The sequence below is a fragment of the Lycium ferocissimum genome, chromosome 9 (genome assembly GCF_029784015.1).
Source record: "Lycium ferocissimum isolate CSIRO_LF1 chromosome 9, AGI_CSIRO_Lferr_CH_V1, whole genome shotgun sequence".
NCBI lineage: Eukaryota > Viridiplantae > Streptophyta > Magnoliopsida > Solanales > Solanaceae > Lycium > Lycium ferocissimum.
The window spans coordinates 54352422-54374194 of NC_081350.1; the positions used below are offsets into that span (position 1 = coordinate 54352422).

General features: G+C 35.5%; 1 protein-coding gene and 1 long non-coding RNA gene across 2 annotated transcripts; one reads left to right on the forward strand and one right to left on the reverse strand.

Moving 5' to 3' along the window:
- Positions 1-207: 207 nt before the first annotated feature.
- On the reverse strand, positions 208-2681 carry LOC132031301 (uncharacterized). Its single transcript, XR_009408231.1, has 2 exons — positions 2478-2681; positions 208-1462 (listed from the first exon to the last, which is right to left on the reverse strand). It is a non-coding gene; the product is annotated as an uncharacterized LOC132031301 (long non-coding RNA).
- Positions 2682-17395: 14714 nt separating this feature from the next.
- LOC132031303 (multiprotein-bridging factor 1b-like) lies at positions 17396-21118 on the forward strand. Its single transcript, XM_059421212.1, has 4 exons — positions 17396-17608; positions 20003-20086; positions 20563-20645; positions 20800-21118. Exons 1-4 carry the CDS (start codon positions 17476-17478, stop codon positions 20917-20919), a joined length of 420 nt encoding a protein of 139 aa, XP_059277195.1. The 5' UTR covers positions 17396-17475; the 3' UTR covers positions 20920-21118.
- The last annotated feature ends 655 nt before the right edge of the window (positions 21119-21773 follow it).

Here is a 21773-nt window from a genome sequence, read left to right on the forward strand (position 1 = left end):
CCACCCGTCTAAAAAAAGGTCTTTACATATCTCTTATTATTTTTTAAGTAAAGTCTCTTTTATTAAGGCATATTACTATAAATCCCGTAGACTTGTTATTCCATTTAAGTCTCTTATTCTTTATTTAATTCAAGTTGGTTTATAAATCCTAAGTCGTTTTTATCCAAACTCCTAATGCTAATATATCTAGCCTATTTCAGAGTCAAATTATGAACAAGGCAAACTTTTATTAAGAGTAATTTATATTTCACATTTGTTTTATACATGGTTTTGGAAATCAGTTTTGGCAACTCTAAATCTAGAAGTAATCTTAAGTTTTATCCTATAGGGTCCCAATAATAATTAAAAAATCACAAATGATAGAATGTTTTAAAATAACTAAAGAGAGGGAGATAAATGAAGGTGGAGAAAGGTTAATCGGATAAGCCTATCTCCTCGCCTTCTTGGACCTTTAGTTGCAATTCCATTCTTCTTTTATTCTTCCTCTGAAGCTCCAAATGTCTAAGTCTTTGCCTCGTCTTTTGATACTTCTCCTTTGTCCTTCCATTTGTCCAAATTCCATGTTTATGCTCCAATATGCCACTCTCATCTTTATAACATTCCCCGAACTTGTTTATTTGTATCTCGCAAAAATAGAAACGAGAATGATTAGTAAAAATGGTATTCCACCCTCATAGGGTGACGTTTATAAACATAAAATAAATTACCCTTTGGTTTCGAATCAAATGTGGAAGCTTTGATTACGACGGGCTCAGACTCATGGTTCCGAATATGGCAAAGGAGCTAGAAGCATGCGTGGCTGCGAACTAGTGGTCATTCTAGTCGCCACGCCAGGCGCATGTCGGTTCCTACCTCGCGACACCAATGAGCCATCATCCTAGCCCCCGAAGGATAATTACCTTTCCCAACTAAATATTATCAAGTTAAGTATCTATTCAAATCAGTAGAATATCTGATAGTAGTATCTATTCTTTTCAATGAAATATCCGACATGTAGTATTTGTTCTTTTCAGTAAAATATTTGTTCCTTTCAACTAAGGTCAAGTGTAGAAATCTTGTTCTTTTAAAATGAGGCCTCAAGTTAAATAACTCTTCATCGTCCCTAGTGTATTATCATGTTCAAATCAGAAAAAATATCTTAAGTGTGGTCTGAAATTTCAGTAAAACATCAAGTAAACTGTTCTTCTCAGAGCAAAACAAAAGTAATGACCTCAGTTCCCAAAAAACAGACCATGGTATAGCATTCATTTTTTCCACAAGATGCAGTCATTTCAGTGCAAGAACAGCACCAAACTAAGTCAAGTTTTAGCCAATATAACACACCAGCAGAATGATCAGAAAGGCTCAGCAGTTATCAAAACAACAACCTTGTCTAGTGTAGTATCTGTTTAAACACAGGGGCCTTGATCAGGTATAGTAACCTGTTCATTTTCATGCAATGACTTAAGCCAACAGAGCCTAGCTGCAGCTCAATCACAAAAATGTGAGAGTCAGCTCAAAGTGCCTTAGTAGCCAACTAAACACAGCAACCTGAAAGTATATTTTGAACCTTAAAACACTAGCAGCCAAAATGCAGCAGCAGGTTTTAAAGAATGCAGCAATTATTGGTCTCAGGGTATAACAACATTATTCCTTGAACTGCAGCAGTTAGGCTAAAAAATAGACAACAATACTTGGCCTTAAGAAATGGAAACCAATACTGCAGTGGTTTGCTACCACATGCAACAAGAACATTAGTGAAGTATAGTCAAGTTCAGCAAGAAACTTCTCATGACAATGGCCACATCAAGTGTAGTATTTGTTGGTTTTAAACCAACTAATTCACCAAAGTGTAATACTTGGAATTCAGAAGGTGCAGCAGCAAGACAACATTAACACAACAAGGCAGCAGGAACATTCTTGCAAAGCAGCAGCTATTTTGTTTAAAGTGAACATCCGAAATTGTAACAGCAACTTCAACCCTCTTAAGCAACACTTGCTTCAACTCATGAAATATCATTGAGTGTTGGGATTTGGAACTCCCCCAATTCATGCCACAAGAAAATGTCTTTTTGACGAGCAGCGAACGGGGGCGACGAGAGTTGACGACAACTTACTCTTCACCTTAATCGAATCCGACGAACGGAAATGATTTCCAAAAATTATACTTGAGCGAGAACGTCCTCAAAATTGAGTGTTCTCACTCTTAGGGTTATAAAAACCCATTTAATGGTATGAGAATCAGGATTTTTGGTCCCAAAGCCATTATTGCTTCTTTTTTTTAAATGGAAATGAGGGTTTTCTATTTATAGAAACAGGAAAAGGCACAGATTCCCTCTCGCAACGATGTGGGAGATCTGTTTTCTCCAATTTTCCCCTCTTTTCCCAAATTTCGAATTTCTAAAATCAAAACAAGGACAACACAGCTAGAAAATCCCTTCAATTCGTACCAAAAATAAAGGGAAATTGAAGAAGAGAAGGAAATAGTACTATGTTACCGTTTGGAGAATCAAATGAGCTGGATCGTACGATTTGGGAGAAGATCTTTTCTTTGAGCTTTAGGGATCGTTTGATTTTGGATTTTTTGGGAAATGGCTAGGGTTCGTTTAGTTTTGCTGTTGTTGTGGTGTTGTACGTAAGGGTTTGGGGCTTTTGTTTTTGTGGAAGACGATGGGGGGTGGAGTTTATTTTAATAAACTTCTGCCCCCTTAAGTTTTAAAAATGTAGTATACTCTTTTAACTATACATAGTTCCAAATTGATGTATTAACTTAAAACACTCAGGTGAAATAATACTTGTAAGGAATAAAATTTATACATAGTTCCAAATCAATGTATTAACTTAAAAAACTCATGTGAAATAATACTTGTAAGGAATAAAATTTATAATACATAGTTTTAAAAATACGAGCTATAAAATAAGCCCAATATTGGCATAGTTCTAGATAATACTTAAAAATGTGAAAACAAATGCGGCCAAAATGAGCCGTAATTCATACGTCATTTTTATTTAACAATTTTTCTAATTTAGACGGAGCGGGATATGTATCTTCTTTTCAAATCACGTTTGTGAAAGTAAATAACTCGTAATTTCTTGTAATGGTTAATTTTTATGAAAATAATAATTAAACGTCAATTTTTGCAATTTTCTAGGGATTTTTAAATTTTTAATTTTTTTTAAGGGCATCTCTACTCCGTCTTGGACTTGGAAAATATGAAAATTAAAATACGCGTCTTATGATGTGAAAATTAGGTGTCAACACAATGAACTGCTTCTTTCACTGGGTCATCTTTTCTCCCTTTGCTGCCTTGTTCAGTAGTCTTATTCATATATCATTCACGATATACACTGAACATCTCTGTGCCAACTAGGACATCTTCTTCACCTCTATGCTTGTCTGTACCTAATGGAACATGTCTGTGAACCTAATTCATGTGCATTACTTGCAACTGTCTATGTGATCAGGTTTTTGGACTTGGTCAATGTGCACTGCATTCTAACTCATTTAGACAACTAGTCTCTTGTGTTTGGGACTTCTACTTCATTCATCTAGATGTCTAGCTTTATTCAATTATTCTTGTGCATTTTCACATGTATCTAAACCTGGTTTGTCTTCTTCATGGTACCAATCAATGTGATCTTTTGTCAATCATTGTTTGCTTGTTTGTCAATCATCAAAACTCAAATATGCATCAGCTGATGCCAACAAATTCCCCCTTTTTTATGATGACAAACTTTGTGACAAACTCTGTGACTATCTGTGCTCATGTACCATGTTTCAACCTATTCCAAACACTTACAGCTTTGACTTATGCTTAAGAATTATCATGTTAGCATACAAGTCATAAAGCTAAAGCTGGTTAGCACAGTTTAATCTTCCTCCTTTTGGCATCATTAAAAAGTTAATCCCAGATTATGGCTAGTGATTCTTAACAATATTCAACTCATGGCCGCTGGGGTTATCGGATTTACACAGGTAAGAACATTTACTTGTATAAGTTAAGAAAATATCCATGTTAAACAAATTTAGGCAATAATTAGTAAGATATGCAAATAGATTTTTATTGATGTCAAAAAGTACAATTCTAGTCCCTTGGTTACAACCACATACAACAGATCATAGGAATTGGAATCTAAAATTTGTACAAGGATAATTTTAGGGAAAGACTAATCCTATGGAGTTCTGGGTACTGGGGTGACTTGGGTTGGAGGGTCTGATTGATTCCAGTTTGTTCTTAGCTTCGAGATCTCCTTCCTCATCCATGTTTTTCCCCGAAAAAGACCCACCATATTTTTCCACCGGTTTTGCCCATGAGGACCATGATCCGGATTGTAATACTTTTCTTGATGGTGAGGGGTTCTTTTTCTATTTCAACCTTCCATACTTCTTCATGAACCTTTATATCTCCATAACTCCTTTTTGTAATAGCTCATATGGATCTTTTTTAGATGAGCTTATATCACCGACTTCCTCCATTCTATCCCCTGTTTTGAAAATTTTAACATATTCCCCGTTTATGAGCTCCACCCAATTTTCTTTCCCCCTTCGTCTTTCTAGTTGGTAAAATCATTTGGACATTTGGGAAACATGGGTTTGTGAGGGTGAGGTGAAGTATGTCGTCTGATTTTGAGGGGTTAAGGGAGTATGAGAAGGTGGGAGACTGATCGGAGTTTGTGAGTGAATCAGGCCAAAAAAATTCTCGTATGACTCTGATGTGTGTGAGAGAGAGACGAGATGAAATTTTTGAGATGAGGATGAGTCTCTATAGGTTTATATAGTGATAAGGCGATAGCTGAATAGTTTTTTTGGGAAGAGTAGGATTTGAATGTTGTGGTTTTTCAAGACTTATCATCATAACTCCCCTTTTTCTCTTTTCTATGCATAATAAAGACGACTACACATAACTAGGGTAGGTAAAACAAGTTGTTTAAATTGTTCCATGATCTGCGTATATAATTGACTGCATGGAAAAGAAAACATACCTGAAGCATATTTGCAATCCTTAAATTTGAGGCCTGCTTCTGTGACAATTGATAAGTTGGTATTTTACGAACTTATCTCTTCTTTAATCTTAAATTGTTGCTATGTTTTGATTGATAAAATAGTGCACTTAATGTCGTTTACTTCCATTTTATAGGTTCATATTATTGAGAAGAGCTTTGAAAGAAACCAAGTGAAAAATAAGTCAAAAAGAGACCAAATTGAAGAAACTGAAAAAAGTGGCCAAAAATGGCCAGAAATGTAAATCTGAAAATCTGGAAAATATGGAGGCTATTTTTTGTCATTTTTAGTGAGAAATTTTGGGCAACTACAAAAGCAAGACATGAAGACATTATTATCATCTTTGGCCATCTTCCAAGCTTGGAGCAAGAAACTACACCTAGGGTTTGAAGATTTGGAGGCACACAATGAGAAATTCTTTACCCATTTCTTCAACTCTTGCTTTGTAATGTATATCTAAGTGTGTAGCATGTTATTTCATCACTTTGATCTTGTTTATGGACATATTCATTTGCAAAGTTGGATTATATCTCTTGTTATGCTTATGTATTGAATGATTTTTATTTCTAATGAAGTGGGTTAATGTTTCTCTATTTATTCTTCAAGATTTCATGTCTCTTAATGGTTGCAAACATTAATTGTGCCTAGTTACCTTTACTTTGCTTGGAAAAGAGAGTTAAAGGTTAGGAAAAGAGTAAATAGCAAGGATTTGAGGCTTTAAACCTCATCTAATAACTTGAGCTAGGAATAGGATAGTTAACTTGAGATTCAATTGGTTGTGCTTAATATCACACTCTAAGGCTTGGAAAAGTTTAGAGTGAAATTCATTGATTTGGTTGGAAGACTTTCAATGAGATTTTAGAAACCATTATCTATTAACATAAACTCACTCTTAGTTATAAAATCGTAAAATACATTGGATCGTTATTTGAGAGTAATTTCCCTTGTATCCATGCTTGTGGCCATTGATCATTTTACTTGCTTTCTAGGTTAATTTTATCTTTGTTAGTTTTTACATCAAAAACCAAATATTGAAAAAGTGTTTGGCTTAGCTTAGTTGGTGATAAATCCTTAACTTTCTTAATCCCATTTATATTGTTCTATGTGGGATTCGACCCCGACTCATAGTTGGATAAATTATATTGCAACGACCGTGTACACTTGTTGATACCCAATTTTGTCCCTCCTTTATTCCAATTTATTTCCTTGGGCTTTTAAATTAATTAAACCTAAATATTTTAATTTCGCTACTATTTCTTTGCTATTATTGTCATTACTTTCATCTTATATCTCTATCAACATTACTTTCGTTACTTTATCACAAATTTTAAATGATTCGTCATCGTTTCATTTTTAAGATTTGCACTCGTTAAATTAATTTTACTTTATTAAATCCTTTATTTTCTACATACTAATTATTAATCGTATTCACATAGGATATATTGTAATAGTTATTAAGTTAAAAGCCCAAGAATAATTAATTGAAGGAGGAAAAGGGCCATATTTTCGGACCAACATTTGAAGCCCGGATGTAAATTTAATAGCCCAAATGGGCAGCCCACTTCTTATACCCGATCCGGCCCATCTCTTCTTCTTCATTCCTAAACCTAACACCAGCCGCACCTCTTCCATTCCTCTTTCTCTCTCCTTCGTCTCTATCTCCTTCACTCTCTCTCTCTACTAGGGTTTTACCCTTATGCCGCCGCACGCCACCCCGTCGTTATCCCCTGCCTCATCTCTCTCATCTTTCCTTTTTCAAACAGAGTCCATGTTTCCTTTCAACGATGGCAGACCCAACAAGCCCTTTTCCGTGCAATCTGCTCTGTCTCTTCCTCTCTCCATTTTCAGCAAAAAATCAGTCCCCTTTTATCCTCACAGACTTTGACCACCCCATTTTCGTGTAAACCTCCTTAGACTTACCCCAGCATATCAAAACCAGATGAATCCAAAACAGAGCAGGTCGAATTCAAACCAAGTTTCGCCATTTCGGGTAATGCCTGAACCATCACGTGAAGATCTACAGGTTTGCCCAATTTCTCAAACGTTCGGATTTAAAATGCCTGTGATTCTATTTCAAAACCTCACTTTCAAAATCCCGCCCAAAAAAATGAGAGAAAAACCCTAACTTTTCCTATAAATACTCACTTCGTTACCCACTAAAGGAGTTCCGGCAGCCACCTTAAATCCTTCGAAATACTTTTTTACAACTAGGTAAGCAAATATCGACTGTCTCTGCCAAAAAATTGCGTTTGGTTTCTGGCTCGTCTCGACCTGAGGTTCGAATCGTTCGTCGTATTCGAGCGTAAATCCGTGACGTCGACGCCCCACTTCACTGTACCCACAAAAGGTCAGTAAATCTCCTTTCGTTATCTGTTTATTAATAGCTTATGTTCTTTCCTCTTTGTTTCACATGTTGATGTGTTTCATTTGTTCGATAGTTAGCTGTTAGGTTGGTTTGATGTTTGTTAATGTTAGTAGATGACTGTGCCAGTTTCTGCTTAGATTCGGCTTGTATAGGTTCATATATGTTTAGCATATAAATTAGTTGGTTAGCTTAGCCTTAATTTGTATTGATATATATCTACTTGAATATCAGATTTAAAGGGACAAAGTTCAACAGTCTTAGTTTAAAGTTTCTCTCTATTTTAGTTTTGAACATTTCCATAACTTAGTTGCTTTCTTCTAAATGTCACCTTTAGGCACATAATATATTTCTCTTAGTGGTTGGTGGTCTAGTAGTTAACATCTTTTTCTTTACGGCAAACTGTATTCACTTCAAGGATTCAAAAATGATTATTTTAGCTTAGCTAATATATCTTTTCTGGTTAAATACCTCCCAAAAGAGGGGTTTGAGTTATAGCTCAATGGTTTGTAAGTATGGACTTGGTTCTGATTTGATATAGTTGTCGTAAGTGTTCATTGGATTTAGTTTCCTCCCCTTGTGGACAGCTTGAGTTATCCTAATAGGGAATTGAAACAAAACTGCAGACTCGACCCTGTTTGAGCCTAGGGGATAACTGCTTAAAAACATGATATTTTAAGCTAGGACTTTGGGGAATCTATTAACATTTTGCTGGTTCCTCTTTATGTTGTCTGTATGCATACCATTCTTTGAAAACATAACCAGCTTATCAAGGCTATCCAAGTTCCCTCTACAAGTCATGAATATGCTTCCTTTTCTTGTGACTGTTTTGAGATATGGTTTTATAATGGATGAAAAAAAAAAGGGGGACAGTTACGTTTAGATATAAATATCCTTCTTGTTAAATCATGTAAAGAGTGAAAACTATTTACCTATTAGCATGAAAAAATTGTTTCCAGTAACAAAGTATTCCAATGTCCCTTTCTGTTTTGCACCATGTCACTAACTGTGTGTCAAACTCCTTTGTATTCTGGTTGAAAATTTAGACCATTAAATATCTTTGCTCAAATAAGTTTTGAATGTTTTTCCAAGTATATGTGTGTTAAGAATTCCTAAACTACTTAAGATACTGAACCTTTGAAAAGAACTATTTTAAAAAATAAATCTTGCCTTCTGTTTAAAAATTTTAATGTCCAGATAACTTGAATGCTGCAAGTTTTGAAATCTTTAAGGGCTATTGGGTTGCTTTCTGTTTTGATATATGAATTCTCTTTGAACCTTCTAGATTAATTTAGTCTCCTTGGACCATAATAGTGAGTGTAGCTTGTTGTGTATTCGCTTTAAGTTTCAACTCAGTTAAGTCTTCCCAGATTCTTAACCTTCAGAGTTAATACTTATATTCTCCAAAACTGTTCCTGAACATTTTCTTGGATGTGCTCATTAGTTCCTTAAACTTTGAGACTTTGGGCTCTGTCATCTTAATTTGTTTTTCTTCTCTCTTTAGAATTTAAACCAAGATGTGATAGGTTATCTTATAGTATCTTGTTACAACTTTTCTATGCACAAATACTCTTCCTTCACTCTTCTCTTCTTTGCATGACCTGGGAAGTCTACAAACCTCCTGGAGTTGTTACTTTGCTACTACATGTTGCTACTCGATTTTGTTGCACTACGAAGCAGATAGTCGTTGGCATTTTTTTTTAGGACGAAGGCAATATAAGTGTTTGTTATGTGTTGTTGATTGGGCTGAAAGGGACTGATACTACACTGCTGCTACGTCCTTTGAACCCACTGCTATACATTGAGGAAATTAATTGTTGTATTCTTCGAGCCAAATGATGCGCTCAGTTGCGACGCTTGGATAAATTGCTTGTAGGTACTATCTTGGAGTAGGGCTGACTGTTACATTCATGTATCTCATTTAGGGAAGAGACATTTCGTTACTTTTGGTGAACTATCTGTCGTGCTGGGAATACCATGCTTGGCTGTTGTATTTGAGATGCGGCACTTTGCCAAACAGTGGCTGCTATATTTTCCCGATAAGCCATCGTTTTCTGTTTTAAAAGAAACAAGTTTTGACACTAGTTGAAATTCCTATTGATTCGAACATATATTACACCTGGGCCTACCTTATTCTTTTCTATTGCTGTAATGTGTTGGGACCTGCTTGGGTCTGAATAGGAATCTATTCCATTCCATCACTATATTAAAGAAATCTCATGAATGTTATGTTGATTCTGTGCCTTTTTTTTTTTTTATTTCTTATGTAGTCGTCAGTCGGAAGTGTGTTGTGTGGTTCTGTCTTAAATCTACGTTATACATATTTAGTCGTGTTTATTGATTTAATACTAATCCGTTTCTTTTCATTTTTATGCATGACCATCGCGTGTGAGTCCAAGGGACTCGTCATCTTCCGCATTCGGTGTTGGGTCAAAGCCCAACGAAATCTTCTTCTCGAGTCAGCCAATTGATACCAGGTGTATAAAGGATTCATGGGCCAAAGCCTATATGATGAAAGAAATTGGCTGCTATGCTTAAATGGGCTAAGTCCATTTAGTTATACTTGCTCTTCTTATTCTATTGCGTGTGTGTTTGATTTGTATTATACGACTAACATTTTATCTTTTTGATTTAGACGGGGTTTGTAGGAATTCTGGTTTTTGGAAGATTAAGTAGGATCGTTTAAGACTTAGAATGAATTTGAATGTTAGTATCTACAACATTTTGGAATGCACGAAGATGATTTCCTAAAGGACACCATGGGTTAAATAATAACCATGCCTTTCAAATAAATCATGATGACTTCATAACATTTCTTTTTTTTTTTTTATAGTAAAGGCTTGAATCATTTTAGACATTAAAAATCCCCTCAGATTTCTGACTATTTCGCCATACTTTAATACCGTATAATTTAAGTCTTACTAATATTAATTGTATAATGACTCTCTTAATTTGTTATACGGTATAACTTATTTTCCTCAAATATATATATAAATATTGCACAATTGTACACCTTCTTCAGTTTATTTATGACTAAACTCTTTTACGCAAAAATTATAATTTTCTACAAATCTTATTTTTAATAGCATCATTATATCTCTATTTATAACCTTAACAATATTTACAAACTATTTTTCTATAATATTACATTTACACTTAGCCTAACTAATTCTAAGTCCGGTCGGATTAACCATTATTAATGGAACTTAGAGGATGCCTAATACCTTCCCTCTAGGTTAGTTGAACTCGTTACCTAGATCTTTTTGGTTTCGTAGACTTTAAACTAAAATCAACTTTAGATAATTACTTTATTAACTTTAGGTGTCCTAATTCACCATAAATAATTAGGTGGCGACTCCTTAACTTTAAATAACCCCGGAATTACCCGGATGTTATAAACTGTTTTGACCCCGGTTAAAATAGGGTATGACAACACTTTCTCTTTAAGGAATGGATTTGGACGTTATCAACAATCATTATGTTTAACTTCTACAAGATCATGAACCTACCTTATATATGATGTACAATTTAATGTCCAGGCTAAGTAAAATATTTTCTTTACTGTTATGAACCACACAGTCTGTGAAAACCTTCCTAGCCATTTCAAGGAATGCATGTGCGGCTTTAATTATTCCCAATTCTTCGCATAATTTTCTTTTTATACGCTCAGTGAGAATCTTTCATCAATGTAGTATAGATTCCCCGACCACATGATTTTCCTTCACTTTGAATGCGTCCTCCAGTTTTGCTCCCTTGATTTTAGCTCATGACATCCGGAGTATACAACACCTGTTCCTGTTGCCCATCTTCGTTCAATACAAGGAACATGTTTCTGAACCTGTTTCAACCAATGTTCCCCGTGTTTGATTGCTTTCTTCTTTTGATGAACTTTCTTTTTTAGGGTTTCCTTCCTTCTATTTTGAGTGAGCGTAAATTAATAATGTGTTCTCTCTTTATATCTTGAGCAAGCGCTATTCATATATCATTCTAGCTTGCTCTTCTGCTCCTCTTTCCTGAAAAATAATCAAGGGTTGATTTTAGGCGCCCATGCAAGCTTAGGTCCCTTTCCTTCAACCATGGGACGGATTAATTCCTTCTTCGTCCATTTAGGCAGTGTCCACATGAACCTATTCCCAACACCTGCAACTTTCTTCTTAGCTAACTTGGTGTTCTTCTTCGCAATCCTCAACTTCTTCATCTTATAGCTCATGTTCACTGGGCATTCAACCCTGCAGTGCCCCATCTTACCACATAAGGTGCACAACACATCACTTGACACTCTATTTCAGACATCCTGTCCCAATTATGTGGTTCTATTATGCTTTTGGCCTATGAGATTTGCCAGCAATTGTAAGGCTTGTGTCCATTGATTAGCCTTTTTAAGGTCACGCTCTACTTGAAGCAGTTTGGAGTTAATATCTTTGGATTTTATTCTTTCTAAGTGCAGCTCCTTCTTTGCCCTTTGCAATTCAGACTCAACCTTTAATTCTTCAGTTTTCACCTCATGCTCTCATGTTCTAAGTGTTAGGTTTAGAACCTCAGATTGTAGACCTAGGATAGATGAACCTAGTTGAGCGACCTGTTCTTTTAGTAGCTGATTTTCCTTCTCAGTTTTGACTCTGCTTTCCTCATTTTTCAATAACTGGTCCTCTAGGCATGTAAATTCAATGAGTGAGTCATCTTTTCTTGTGGTCATCTCATCACACTCATCAATCAGGTCTTCCATCAAGGATATTATTCCTTCTTTTGACAACACGTCTAAATTGTCTTTGAGCCCATATGTGCTTACCTTGAAGTTTTCAACCATATCCGTCTCTGAGTGATCATCAGCCATGAGTGCAGTGAGGTCAGCATCATCTCCTGAGTTATTATTAGAGCCCTTGGTTGCTTCGTCTTTTACCTTTTCTGCCTTCCGCATTTTCCATTTTATCTCCCATTGTGGGCAGTCCTTGATCAGCTAATCAGCTTCTTTACACTCGAAACATGAAGGTGGCCTTCTGGTGGAATGACCTTCTGAGTGTCCTGTAGCAGGTGCAGCATTCACGATGATCTTCTCCAAGGTGTTAACCTTTCGAGGAGAACCTGCTCTCATACCACTTGTTAGCTTTGCATGTCCTAAGAATCTGTCCCAATGTGTACCTACTTTTCGCCTATGAATAGAACACGTTACCTAACCTGTTCTATAAGCGTGTTTGCAGAATAAAAACAAATAGTAAGGTAAAGGACACTTGATTTTTACGTGGAAACCACCCCACTCAAAAGATGATAAAAATCACGACCTACAGACCTGTAGGATTTCCCCAACAACTTCCTATAACTGAGCCAACTGCAGATTAAGTTACACACTCTGCAACCTAATCCCTACAACAGCTTTGCTACCCAAACTCTGACTAGCAAGCTACCGCCAAGTAGTAAACTTCCTACTTGGAGTTACAATTTTTTTTGTATCTACTTTAATGCTTCTATAATAAGCTGATTAAGATACACTTGATAGAACAAACCTAATACGCAAATCTAGACTTCAGAACTGGGAAACATTATTCAGTAAAATAGCTCCGTCGATCCTTCTCTGTGTAATAGGGACACAACCCTGGATTCTTGAATATTCTTGGATATATCTTCTTCGCTCAATATTCTGAATTCTCTCTTTGTGGGTGCGCAAACTTCTTCTTGGAAAGACCTGGGTATTTATAACATTGAATCTCCACAGGTCGGTTGAACACAAAACCCTTTCCTAGTCGGTCAATGACACGCACGTAGGGTTTGTGTTGTACTTGGATTCTTGCCTTGTTGAGTCGGCCTCTTTTCCTTATAGAAGGCGTACTAATCCCTACAAATATGGAAAGGAATCTTTCATACTTGACTGCCAAGTTCTTTCCATAAATTTGCAAATCCTAGTTGCTGTAGGACTTGCCCTGGAACATGTTCACGAACCTGTTTCATCCACTTGGTTCGTCTGCTTCTGAATCTATGCAGTGTCTGAGATAGAACATGTTCCTGTACCTGTTCCACCAATCTCATTCATTCTTCATCTACCATTGAACTACTTCTGAGATCTTGGCTGGAACATGTTGACCGACCTGTTTCATACAACTGTAAGCTCAGTATCTGCAGCAGTTCAACTTTACCTCTGATCACTTTAAGCTCTTCTTCATACAATGTGTTCGCTTCTAGGTCATTCATCCATTGCACCTGATCACATGTGATGATCCCTCTTCTACACCTGATCACTGCTTTGACTTTGAATGTGTTCTTGCTCTGTGATGGAACATGTTTGAAGATCTAGCTCTTCTGTTAACCTGATACACATGCTTTGTCTGCAAACTCTATAGATGAACAATTTCTTCCTTCTGAACATTGTCTTTTAAGTCACTTGACCTATCCTAACTGCTGGGTCATTCAAGTAATGCACCTGATGACCTGTGACCATTAATCCCTTGTGCGTGATGACTCCTTTGTATAGAACAACTTGCATACTTGTTCTATTTCTTCAATGAACTGCTTCTTTCACTGAGTCATCGTTTCTCCCTTTGGTGCCTTGTTCAGTTGTGTTATTCATCTATCATTCATGCTATACACTGAACATCTCTGTGCCCGGCTAGGACATCTTTTTCACCTCTGTGCTTGTCTGTACCTTATGGAACATGTCTGTGAACCTGATTCATGTGCATTACTTGCAACTGTCTCTGAACTGTCTTAGTGATCAGGATTTTTGACTTGTTCAATGTGCACTGCATCCTAACTCATTTAGAAAACTTGTCTCTTGTGTTTGGAACTTCTGTTTTATTCATCCAGATGTCTAGCTTTAGTCAATCATTCTTGTGCATTCTTATATTTATCTAGACCCGGTTTGTCTTCTTCATGGTACCAATCAATGTGATCTTTTGTCTCGTTTATCAATCATCAAAACTCATATATGCATCAGTTTAGCTGATGCTAACAAGAATGTTATTACTCCTTCGAACTCTACTCTTTCTGTTCGATCGTTCCCATTTACATACCACTTTTTACAATTTCAAATTTTGCCAAAAAATTCATGATCTTAATGTATGACTAGTATTACTTAAACATCGGTTCATTTTAATCCACTTTTGTATGGCTATAAATCTACAATGCCTACTAAGAAAGAGTTTTCAATAACCGTGGGAACATCATGGTTTTGATACACATGCTAAAAATATACGTCATACATTTAAAATTAAAAATATCTGATCTCCTCAATCATTGGATCAAAAAGAAAAAGAGACTCAGACTAATTTGTTGAGTTGCGTATGCATGCGAGTTTAAAAAATATGTGACTATTTTCGTGTACGTAGTTAGAATTTACATATCATAGCAAAAGAAGGAACAAAAGAGAATATACTTATTTTAATGAATTTCGCTACAAAAAATGAAAAATAATTGTCCTTAATTCAAAGCAAACAAAAAGATTATCTAAAAGACTAGTTCTATAATTCCCATGTCTTTATATCCCTAACACTTCTTTAATCAAAGAACTTGATTTATGCAAAAGTACGTCATATGTATTTGAAGTAATTACTAACATTTCAATCTTTATATCTCGTAAGAACTCAACTTCCAGACTTTTAAACGTGCCTCATGGTGGCTTATTTGAACTTTTCCATTTAAATTTACTAAAATTTTTGTGGAATGACTAGAAGCAAGAGCATTAAAAAGTAGTGTCAGGCTGTTAGCAATCCAATCACCATAAATCTTCGGCAACGCACCAAAAGTTGCATCATTGAAGCTTTGAGCTTTCTCATCTGTATACCACTTAGCGTAAAAATTAGCTTGCCAAAGAACTGTCATTCCAAGTAATCTTGGCATCAAAGTCCTCTTAGAAGAAAATATAATCATTGTAGTGTTTTTGATTAAGAAAGTGAGGTTCTAACTGTTAGGATTGTGCAAGATTCAAGATGGCATAAAATTGCTTGACAATGTTAAGGAGAAGTTGATAGAAGATGAAACTTAGGTTTATAGCATAGTATCCTTACAAAAATATAAATCCTTTAATTTCACATAGTAATATTATTGCTAATATTTATTTATTTATTTTGCTAAAGCATCCATGTTGGGTGTTAGTTCATGATACCACATTGTGGTCTAATATTTATGTTAGTAAAGAGTAATTCAAGTTAATAAGATGTTAGTCATGTGTTTGCAATACAACATGTTGGATGGTATTGTATAAAATTTTATTTACTAATATGAGGATGTGAGTAGTTTAATTCAAAATTTTAAAATATTTGTGCTATAAAGAGTAGGCAGTTTTTCTTTCTTTCCTTTTTTTTAGAAAGATATTTTATTTTATTTTATACAAATTTCAATATTATCTAAGCAAAAATAAAATCATAAAGTTCACTATTAATTAAAAATAAATAAATCAGGGCTTCAAATTTTTGGAGATCCTAAAGCCTTCACTAGCCTCCTCCTTGAGCCACCTCTAACTACAATAATTTAATTTTAAGATTCAGTTTCACTTCGTTGAAATAAGAACAAAGGGAAATAGACTAGGAAAATATATTATATTTTCAAGGTGTCAAACCTGTAATAATAGAATATTTCAACTTATTTGTGCTGAAAATTAAATAACTATTACAACATTATTTATTGGTTTAATCGATTAATTGGGTGTAATTTGTTTTTCATCCCATTATCCAAGTTATCAATCATTAATACTAAAAACAATTCATCAAATCTCTCTATATCCAATTTATTAATTATTCTTTAGTAAATATTTTTCACTCTCTAACCAAATATTGAAGAACACCTTTAAGAAAATAGTTTTCAAAAAATATTTTCCTTCTTATCAAACACATGTCCGGATAATCTTTTTTCAACTTTTTTGATAAAAAATTTGTGCAAAACAAACATTTTTTTGCGAGTGTATCACCTCGCATTCATGAAGTATATTATGGGTCGGGACTCACCTGTGCCTGCCCGTTTACATATATCAAGGGCCAGAGGCATATGTAGCATATCAGTTAGGGGTTTAGCCCCTAACTTATGACGCGAAACATAAATTTATGTGTAAAATTTACTAAAATTGTAATAAATAGTAAATATGAATTCATATCTTTAAAAATATAATGGGTTGAATGCTAATAATCTTAAAATTGAATCCATAGAGTTTAAATTCTAAATCCGCCTCTGTCAAGGGCTATATCTATCAAGCGAACACATCAAGTACCAAAATGATCCAATCCCCAAACGTTTTAGTCATTTCCTCTAAATTAGCTGTACTTTCTTTCTTCTTCTTCAAGCCAATATTGCAATCTTCCATCAGTTATCATTAATATCTTTTTCAGGAAATAGACACATCTTTTAGGGTCGTTTGGTTGCTGATTAGATGATGCAGGATTAGTGATGCAAAGTTAATTTTCATAGATTAGTTATTTCATTTTTGCATAAAACAAGACATAAATTTTCTTATAATTTATACGTGTACTAATTATGCGGGGCTCTTATTTTCTAACCAAACATCGTATTTGATGCATTGATTTCTATACATAGCAAAAATGCTACATCAAACATAGTATTCCTTCCGTCCCAATTTATACAAGGGTGTTTAACTGGACACAAGATTTAGGAAAGAAAGGAACACTTTTGAATCTTATGCTCTAAAACATACCAAATGAATTTTTGTGGATATAAATCATTTCATTAAGGGTACAATTGAAATTTTAGACTTAAATCGTTGCTAAATATAAAAATATGTCATTCTTTTGTGGACTAACTAAACAAGAAAGAGCGTCTTACGCCCTGCGTTTCAATTTATGTGAACATATTTCCTTTTTAGTCTGTGTCGAAAAGAATGATCCTCTTTCCATATTTGAAAACAATTTACCTTTATGTAATAATTTATAACCACAAAATATATGTGCCTCATTTCACACCACAAGTCTTTTTTTTTTTCTTAAACTCCGTGCCTAATTAAATATGTTCACATAATACAAATTATGTGAAATTTTATGAACAAATCAGCTCGTAAACGCAAACAAACGGCCCCTAAGGACCATTTTGGTCATTTTCGCTAAATCACCTACTGGTTTGTTTCTTTCTTCACGCCAATAAGTAATTATAAACCAGTGCTAAAAAAGGAGACAGTAATTTTTTTCCAAAGAAAAGGAAGATGGCAGGAATATCACAAGATTGGGAGCCAGTGGTGATTAGGAAGAAAGCGCCGACATCAGCCGCAAGGAAAGACGAGAAAGCAGTCAACGCCGCTCGTCGCTCCGGTGCTGAGATCGAAACCGTCAGAAAAGGTGACTATAATCTTCCCATTTTACCCTTGTTGATTTTCTACTAACCTTTTTTCCCATTTTATTTCGATTAATTGTATTATTTCCTCTCCTTTTTTCATTATCCTTCTTTTTTGCTTGGTATCAATTAGGGTTTTGTTTTGGGAAAATTAGCGCTCTATGTCTATTTTTGAAAATATTTACGCCCATACTTTGTGTATAAACAATCTCATATTTGTGTATAAACATCTGTAATCTTCCCATCTTAGGCTTATTGATTTTCTAGTGACCTTTTGTTTCCGCTTTATTTCGATTAGTTATGCTCTTCCTGCTCCTTTTTTCGTTTCCGTTCTTTTTTGCTTGGTAAGAATTAGGGCTTTTTTGGGTCAGATTATCAGCTAATTTGGCCGTATACCTATCTATGACCGTCCTTTTGTATGTGATTTTGGTTTCCGTTTACGTATTTGTGGTAATAGATATAGAATTAAATGGAAACACACCGAACCATTCTACCTAAACTGTCGCCAACTATTTACTAAAGCACACCTCAATTATTAGTTGTTTCTTTCTTACCTAATAGTCCAGGTAGGAAACTCACAAAAAAGTGATAGTTCAAGTGTGTTTTTAACCGTTATCTCATAGATATATTTTGTTTCATTTAAAGTTAATGGTTAAAAGCACACTTAAACTATCACTTTTTCGCGACTCAACTATCCATTTACCTACCCAAACTATCACTCTCTTTGTGTTAAAACACACCTCGATGCTGAGTTGGTCAAATATTTGAAATCAATCGACAACAGGCATGTGGAGACCAACTCAGCATCGAGGTGTGTTTTAATACAAAGAGAGTGATAGTTTGGGTAGGTAAAACTCATGAAAATATGATAATTAAGGTGTGTTTTTTACCATTAACTCTTTCAATTATGGCAGTCACGTATGGTATTATACTATTATTGCTCTGCAACGAGTGCCTGCATGGTGTTTATTTTGCTTGTTATTTTTTTTTTTTCCGAAGAAACAAATGAGTGTTGCCTCTAATGGCATTTGAACCAAGGTTCCCAAGGTTGTTACTCCACATTTTCGGCTCTAAGCTGTCCTTTTGGGGCAAGGTGATCTTACTGTTTATTGCTTAAGTTTATGTTAATTGAGATTCTTATCATTTCCCTGTTGTAGGTTGAATGATTTCCAAATTATTTAAACAAGAAATTTCATTGTTTAGCCAATCTTTTGTGAGTAGCTGTAAGTGTTAAGGTGTGTAAACATCTCATCTAAAAGGTTAAACGGTTAGAGAGAGTTGACTTTTATGTATTTAATTATATTCTCAAAATGTCTACTCACGTGCGGGCCTGATTAATTTCTTGGGCCAACCACATAGAAATTGATAATGGCTGGCGCCTGGCGGTGAGATTCGAACCCATTATTTATGCTTGCTCTGATGCCATGTTAAGGTGTGTAACCATCTCATCTAAAAGCTTAAGCTAATAGAGAGTATAGTTTTATTTACTTAATTAAAGTCTTTCGGAAACAACCTCTCTATCTTCTGAGATGGGGGTAAGGTCTTCGTACACTTTACCTTCCCCAGACCCCACACCGTGGGATTTCACTGGGTATGTTGTTGTTGTTGTAATTAGAGTAGTTAATGTCGTCTAGATTCGTTCTCTATGTTTAGGTTAATAGCAAAACTTACTCTTTCTAGTTTTAGTTTTGTGACAATTAGTAATTCCAGTGTTTAGATAGATTTCCTTATTAATAACTTCTTTGCTTTGTGTGGTCCAGACTTGTCTTTTAGTAGCCTAAAATCCTATACAAGGAGCATCTGTATATTGTCTTCAACCAATTCAGCCAAATTCTTCCTTCTTTTTTCTTCTCGATTTTAACATTAGGGAAGGGAGGCTACGAGTTACGTTATATGCATTTTTCTTCTACTTGTTTGCCAAGAGAGACTCGTAATCTGATTGTTGATATTGGTAACTGGAAACTGCTAGGTTTTGAGTGATATCACTTGCCTTCTCGCTTTATCATTGCATGTCGATTTCTCTTGATGTAACTCAAGTTGGGGTAAGGTCTGCGTACACTCTACCCTCCCCACACCCCACCTGGTGGGATTATACTGGGCATGTTGTTGTTGTTGTAACTCAAGTTGGGCAGTGAGCGTTGGGAATTAATGACTCATTATTGTTGGAAGGCACCTACTTTTATATAGAATGATATTATCCAGGTTAATACCAGTACTTTCTATTTCATGAATATTTTTGTCTTATTTTGTATATACACATTATCATACGCCTTATGTTTTGCCAATTGCTAAACAGTGCAAAACTTCTTAGTTGGTGTGAATTTTCTGTTGACATGGATCCTTTAGTTGTGAAAACGAGCAAAATGTTTAGCGCTCACGATATCCATCTTCTGATGCAGCTACTGCAGGGTCAAACAAGGCTGCCTCTAGTAGTACAACTTTGAACACGAGGAAGCTTGATGAAGATACGGAGAACCTGTCACGTAAGTTTGAGTTGACATATTTGTAATATTAGTCGAAATACTTCCATGAAACAATTATTGGCATTAGCGAGCTCTTCTCCACTGAGTTTGGGACCGTGTGCCACTAGCCCTGGGGGTTAATAAATAAGAGCATTTCTCTGCTCTGTGAGTTCAAGTCATGCTGACGTCCTAACTTCTCTAATGTGTATTCTGCTTACTCTGTTTTACCTTCTTCATTTGCTGCATGGATGTGCAGTACCTTTTTGCACTTACTTTGGGAAACAAATTTCAGAAAGCAGTTTGTCTGCTTTGTGAATCTAAAATTTCTTAGGACACAATTACTTTGACGAGCAGACACCTTTTAAAGGTTTCCCCTTCTGGTGATAAACGCCCAAATATTTGCCAAAGTTAAAAAATTTAATTCGGTCTGCCACTGGAAAAGAACATTTTATCTTTTGGTGATGACGTTTGGTGTTACTTTTTGTTTTTGTTCTCAGATCAGAAGGTACCAACTGAATTGAAGAAAGCCATTATGCAAGCTCGACAGGATAAGAAGCTGACTCAATCTCAACTTGCCCAAGTATGTATCTCTCTCTCCCTCTTACGCGTTCGCTGCTCCTGCCCCCTTTTTTCTTATTCTTTTTTCCAATAAAGCAATCTACATATAGATAGAGTCAAGCGAAAGGTTTAATTCATGGTATCAGTATAATTTAGGTAATCCCTTTGTTGTGCAGTTGATAAACGAGAAACCACAGATCATTCAGGAGTACGAGTCTGGGAAGGCAATTCCAAACCAACAGATAATTTCTAAACTAGAGAGAGCTCTTGGTGCGAAACTTCGCGGAAAGAAATGAAGTGCAAGAGTAGGGGAAAGTGAACCTTTTGGACCTCAGTGTCTTTTGGGTCCTAAAAGTGGTCATGTACATGAGCCTTTTTCTTTTGACCGTTTTCTTTAACCACTATGGTTCTTGACATGTCTGGATTTGTGGATGTTATTTTCCTGGTTAAACTGAGTGTTTTTTCTGTGGAAAATGAGTGTGCTTGCTCTTGCTATGCGGATTTCGTTATGCATTGTGATTCCTAATTTCTTTCTAGGGATGTCTTGTGTCAATTTCTCATGATACCTATCAGTTGCTAAATCTAGCCTCATTTGTTTCAAAATAGAGGATACATGTCTTGCTAATGGGGATGTGTTCTTCAATGAACATGATCCTTACACTGGGAGTCCCAAAGAACGCTAAGGCTGATCTAACTGTGATGCCATGAAATCACTTTACTTGGGTGGGTGCGGCCATTTATGCCACGGGTGTCTGATTTGATTTTCCTTGGTCTTCTCTATGCCCATGTTACTGTTGTGGGATACTGCTGCATCTATAAATTGCTTCTTGTAAAAGTAGGAATGAAAAAGTTTGTAAATTTGGGAATAAACTTTAAATGATTGAAGGGGAATAATGCGGAATTTGCAAATATGAACTCTTATGTGAGCAGTTCTGAATGCACTCTACACATATAATCTCTATGTTGTGCAGTGAATGGTTTCATAACATGTATGTTGCAAGCTTTTGTAAATAGAAGACTGCAAGTACGTGACTCCGCTTTTTCAGTAGTATCAAATCCAATCTTTTACAGCACCATTGAACGGACTCTCATCTAGTGGCCAGCCATTCAAGTTTTTTTAAGGTATTATTCACGATTGTGTCAAATTACT

Coding starts and splice junctions, on each gene's coding strand:
- LOC132031303 (XM_059421212.1), top strand. CDS start 17,476: ATGGCAGGAATATCACAAGATTGGGAGCCAGTGGTGATTAGGAAGAAA. Junction 17,609..20,002: donor GATCGAAACCGTCAGAAAAG/GTGACTATAATC, acceptor CTTCTGATGCAG/CTACTGCAGGGTCAAACAAG. Junction 20,087..20,562: donor AGATACGGAGAACCTGTCAC/GTAAGTTTGAGT, acceptor TTTTGTTCTCAG/ATCAGAAGGTACCAACTGAA.